This window comes from Carassius auratus, unplaced genomic scaffold, assembly GCF_003368295.1.
Source record: "Carassius auratus strain Wakin unplaced genomic scaffold, ASM336829v1 scaf_tig00017721, whole genome shotgun sequence".
Taxonomy (NCBI): domain Eukaryota; kingdom Metazoa; phylum Chordata; class Actinopteri; order Cypriniformes; family Cyprinidae; genus Carassius; species Carassius auratus.
In genome coordinates, this window is record NW_020524808.1 from 74,494 (window position 1) to 80,493 (window position 6,000).

The window sequence follows — 6,000 nt, forward strand, 5'->3', positions numbered from 1 at the left end:
AAGAAGCTCAGCAGCACAACCGTTTTCAACAATAATAAAAACTGTTACTTAAGCACCAAATCGTCATATTACAATGATTTCTAAAGGGTCATGTGACACTGATATATCGCTGTATGTTACTGTATATTTGGTCAAATAAATTATATCCTTGATAAGTATAAGAGACTTCTTTAAAAAAAAAAATAATAATAATAAAAGGAAAGTGAAATATATCTTCAGACGAAAACCGAATGCTTGTTTAGAAAAGGTTAGAAGCCCAGAAACAGGAATTTAGACACCCTGTCTCAATAATAGGCTTCCTCATTTGATGCAATTAAGCTTCACCAGCTGTTAAACTTTCACTTTTCAATAAGAATACCTCTGTGGCAAAGATAATAGAATCTTACTGGGAGTCAAACTGCCTTTGATTCTAGCACAGTATTGAATTCTGTGCTGTGGGTGGGACAGTCTGAGAAGAGGCTGGAAAGGCTTTTTTCTGTTATTAGCAATAGATTAGATTTCTATGGGCTTCTCTGTCACTCAGACAGACCTCTGTTCATTTGGGAGTCAGACATAGACTGATGCTCTGCTGCTGGTGCTCTCTCTCTCTCTCATTTATGGAATAGTCACTGTACATGAGGTCAATCAAGAGATCATGAATTATGCACTTATGATCGTCTCATCCGGTAATTAAAACACATCATATATGCATAAATTATATATATATATATATATATATATATATATATATATATATATATATGTGTGTGTGTGTTTGTGTTTGTATACACATTCAGATAATTTCTGCACTACTACCAGCACCACAGAGAATTTTAGAGTTTTAATACTCCCCATCTCCCACTCTAGAAATAATAGGTCATCCAGATACTTTTCGCCTAATGTTTTTTGAAATACTAATTGGACATACTACACTTTTGGCATACTGTTTTTCACCAAATATTGTATATAGTATGAAAGCAGACATATTTGGACACAAAGTTTAGCTTTAATGAACTTGGATGCAGATGGATGGATGAATGGATTATGCAGGATGAAGTAGAAGCAGATAATCATGGAGTGGGTGACACAGGTAGAATGAGAAGGTCCAGACACGGTCAATAAGAACACAGAATGCCAGACAGAGACAAAAACACTAGCTCATTAGCTTCTCAAATAAATTGATCGGTTCATACTCCTGTTCCCATATAGATTTATTTACCATAGATTTGTCCCCACAATCAATACTTATTTTACTAGCCTTTCAACTTCAATATCACCACTTTTTAAACACTTGCTCTCAAACATTTTATCAGAAGTTTTTATCTAAAGTGACTTATCTAAACACAAGCATTTCAACCTAACTAAACTATACACTTTATTTTAAATAATATATATATATATATATATATATATATATATATATATATATATATATATATATATATATATATATATATATATATAATGATATAAAATTCCATACAACTTTATTTGAATAGATTAAAAAAACACTTAAATCTCAAAATAATCATTTCAAATGCTTCAAAATTACATAATGTATATTATAAAAAGTATATTCATTTTGAGAATTGTTAAAGATATAAAGAGAATCTAAATTCATAAAAACTTAAATAGAACATGCACAAAGTCTCCCTCCACCCATCCTCACCACATTCTACAGTGGCACCATAGAGAGCGAAACCATTTGGTTTTGAGTCAAGTACTTCACTGTAGTACTACAGTGATATCTCTTCAGTGCACAGCACGAGCAGGTCAAACTACAATGCAGAATATTAATAACTATGACTGGGACTGTATATACATACTATTATAATGAGAAGACCATAATACTAAAATGCTATGAATTTTTAGAGTTTAGCTGCCATGTTTCTGCACATTGTTTCATGAAGAACCTGTCCACAAAAGGAGTTTGCATTCAGAGCCCTGCAGATATGTTCATGTGCATTCTGCCCTTTTTGCAAATAGCCTATAAGTCTTAATATTAACGTTATGTTGTATAAATAACGAAGCGAAGCGTATTCTATATCAAATTATGAGTTAAATCCCATTGATTAAAAACTTGCATCAAATGCATCGCTCTACTGGTCATCTTCAGCACGCGCAGCTCAAAACAGAAATGCAGAACATTAACTGCTAACGTTTTAGGCTAATGTTATAATGAGAGCACTATTGTAAAAATAACAAACAGTTAATTGTTATGGTTTTGCCAACGTTAAGTGTTAGCTATCTGTTCATCAAAACAAATCATTATTTACACCGTTTATATCTGCATTAGATGTTCATTACACATTTTCACTGTGTTAACATCAGTAATCTTGTTAGTCGAATGTCTTAGTTGTGTATAGGTTTACACTGTTTTACTTAATTGTTGTTGTCTGTATTTATGTAGCACCATGGTCCTGTGAGGCACATTTCATTCAACTGTATGTCCCCACGTGTAGCAGAATGACAATAAAGCTCAACTTGACTTGCTTATTCTAATTCTAACTTAAAGTTCAGTTATTAAAAGTGTTTGCATCTCTCCTGGGATAGAGTGCAATGTGTGTTATAGAAGAGTGAAAATCCCCTGACAGACTATTGCTTGCCTGCTGGCTAACAAGAAAACCAGTTCAGTGTGTCTCTCCAGTCCAAGCCAAACTGGGCCGCAGCATGAGTCCGATTCAAGCACCAAACACTCATGTGAATGACAATTGACTGAATGTGTTATTTTTTCTCTCTTTGAGTCTAGGGTAATTGTAGAGCCACAACTGTTGCACACATGACGTAAACAGTCCATTACCTGGAGGTCCTTGGAGCTTGGCCTTTTTCACTGAAAAGAAAAGGAAAAAAAGACGAAGTAAGTGAAAACCACAAACAGCGGGAAAGAGATTTTTTTTAATGATGAAAGGGACACAATTCAGATACAGGCAAAATACTGCTTAATAGAGGATTTAACCACATATATCAAAAGAGTTCAAAAGCAAAGCACAGGGTTCAGTCCCAACATCCAACCCATAGCCATTAAAGTTTTAACCCTTTCCCAAACAATTTCCACGAGGTCTACCTGGAAAAATTAAAATTCATATTGCATTTTAATGACAGCTGTTCAGCTGACACTAGACTCCAAAATAGGCAATCTTTGTTCAAGGGACAGAAAATTTGGAGCTAACCATTTATTGACAAAATCATAATTGCCATGTGACTAATTACTCTGGAGCCAAAGAAAAATGACATGAAAACAGAGATTGGCTGATAGCTCCATATGAACATAACAGTCCCAAACCATTAGTATCAAATGGGTGTTTATCTACAACTATGGACATCAAAAAACACATAAGGAGGTGCTAGAGGATCCAGGACAATTAGAGAAATTTTGTGTTTAACAATACATGTCTGATCAGAAATCATAAAACTAACCACATTTACTTTATTCTACTGACAGCTCTAGTTTAAAACAGTAAAGAAAAAAAATAATAATAATAATTTACTTTGGCTTTAGCACCAGCGTTGTTACGGTTACCCATAACACAAACTACAGATTGCAAATCATTATTAATTGGAATAAAGCTTAAATAAAATGAATTCTAAACATTATTTGGAAATCTTCAACCTAAAACCTAAATGAAAATTAGAAGCGTGATTACTAACTGAAATAAAATATGTTGAAGCATTAAAATGTCTAAAACTAAAAAAAAAAAAAAGCGACAAAAAAATTACTAAAACTGCAAATAAAATTCATATGACAACTAAAACATGTAAATAAAAGCTAAATATTAATAAATAATAATCATGCATAAATATTAGTAAAATAACACGGTTTAGATCAGTGGCAATCCAAAAGGATAACACTGAAGCTCTGTCCCGCCACACAACACCAGCATCGTGCTATATACTGTACATCTGTCTAACTTTTCCCTTTCCCCTTGTGCATGTGTGCTTCCTCTCTACATGTGGAGAAAAAACTTCTCAACAATCCACAGCAACACACAAAACACTGCAAATCAAATCTGCTAAAATATTACCATGCAGCTCTTTGCATATACACTTTCTTTACACCCTGTGCCTCAACTGTTAAACACGTTCTGGAGCAAAACTGCTGATAGAAAATGCAGTGTAAGTGTAAGGTCTGTATGCAGGTAGGGTAATAATAATCCACTGTTACATTCACAATGAGACCAAATCATATTTATTTTGTTCTGTTATCCCAGAATATCTCTCTATTCATCATTGAGATGTCAGTCTCTTTTGATTTTCTGTACATGCTTCTTCTGCCATGACTGCTGACAGCATGACAGATCTCTGACACAAAAGACCTCACAGAACAGCAATTTACTCTAGTCCAGACGAACTAAAATCAATTGTATTAGATTTATAAAAGGAGCAAACTCTTTTAGACAGTTTAACTGCTCATATGCATGCATACTGTTGCTGCAAATATTCCGTTTCCATATTATTTCTAAAAGCAGAATATTTAGACTAGCTGTTGTAAATTATCTCAATAGTCAATAGCTCAACAGAACTGATAAAATAACAAGACTTTTAACAAGTCACAATGAAACAGAAGTATACGATAGTGTATAGTGATTCCATGCCAACTTCAAACATGCAGTTATTAGGATGTTCTTAGTGGTTACTAGATAGTAACTTACAGGCTCAAGTCAAAGGAGCCTATTCAAATATTCAAATTTAGATATGTAGGTTAATTCACAAATAGAAGGTTAGAGAAAAAAAAATAGAACACCTCTCCTTAATAAGCCACAAAGTTTAAAGTATCAATCCTCAACCTTAGGGTTAAAGATTTGTTCAAAATTCTCAACTCTGATTATGAGCAACAATTTCGCAAATTCCAATCTCCCACCACTGGAAGAGATTTGCTAACAAATCCAATCTCAAATGCTGAATTCGAAATCTCGTACTAGCAAAGTAAATAGTAATAGAAAAAAAAAGAAAAAATAGTAATAGTATAGAACTAGTATCCTGTTACGATTTTGGCATTGATGACAAATGGATTTCAGTTTTATTTTTCCGCACATTATATTGTAAATTCGGATACTGATTTGACACACAACGTTTAGTAGCCTATTTAGATTACAATATAAATGGATTCAAAGCGATTTGACGTCGATTAAAGACGCACAAATATATATTTAGTGACCAACGTTAAGTCTACTCCAAGCTCAGTAATCTAAAAAAAATATTGATTTGACATGGATGGCTTCACAGGTATCCATTAAAAAAACAGTTGTGTGCACAGATTTTCCAGTACAGATATCAATAGAGCACATAAAACAGAAAACACAACCGGGAAAACCGTTAAACGCATTAACAGGGAAGACGAGTCGCCTCCCATCCACAATAACACACATAAACAAGACCACTTGTTTATCGAAAGTTAAAAACCTATTCTTGAATTATAACATAACCTCCTAACCTGTTACCTGTTGCTTTAACCGGTTTGAGATGCACTTCAAGTTTACCGGTTACAAACCAGAAGCATATATACACAAGTACACCATAAATAGAAGTCAGTGTAATAACAAGAAAACTGAAAAACATTTAAAGGTCCCAAACACTTACCTCGCACGCACAGCAGCGACATTGCTGAGATTTTAGTCCAACACAGCACAATTATGACTTGTTCACCTCCTGTGGCATTAGTCACTTTATTTTCTCCACTTTCGAAATTATATTTGAGGTTGCGGGGAACAATCGTTGATGTTTACATTCATCATAAAAATAAGAGTGAAGTGGCGTCTGTGTTCGCAACGCGCCAGGAGAACTGTTCGGCGTCCCCATGGCGTCAGTGACAGGTGCATGAGCCAATCATCTTCAACTAACGGAGAACGGAGGCGGTTCTAAAAGATGACGCGTCGAATAATGTACTTGGTACGCGCACAGGTGTGTGAATCGCTCTTAAACTCGCATAATTTACAGCATCTGTATCAGTATAATCCTATAAAACAAACAAAGTCCCGATGTTTAGAACAAATAGCTGCAGGTTTGAACTGAATTTCATTTAAT

General features: G+C 34.2%; 1 protein-coding gene across 1 annotated transcript in view; it reads right to left on the reverse strand.

The window, feature by feature from the left end:
- LOC113075833 (protein unc-13 homolog B-like) overlaps nucleotides 1-5,766 on the reverse strand; it is a 78,560-nt gene extending 72,794 nt beyond the window's left edge. Inside the window, exons 1-2 of the mRNA XM_026248493.1 lie at nucleotides 5,557-5,766; nucleotides 2,780-2,809 (exon numbers count right to left, since the gene is read on the reverse strand). Of these exons, the coding sequence (XP_026104278.1) occupies nucleotides 2,780-2,809; nucleotides 5,557-5,578 (52 nt within the window). The 5' untranslated portion in view covers nucleotides 5,579-5,766. The remainder of the gene's footprint in view (nucleotides 1-2,779; nucleotides 2,810-5,556) is intronic.
- Nucleotides 5,767-6,000: the final 234 nt, after the last annotated feature.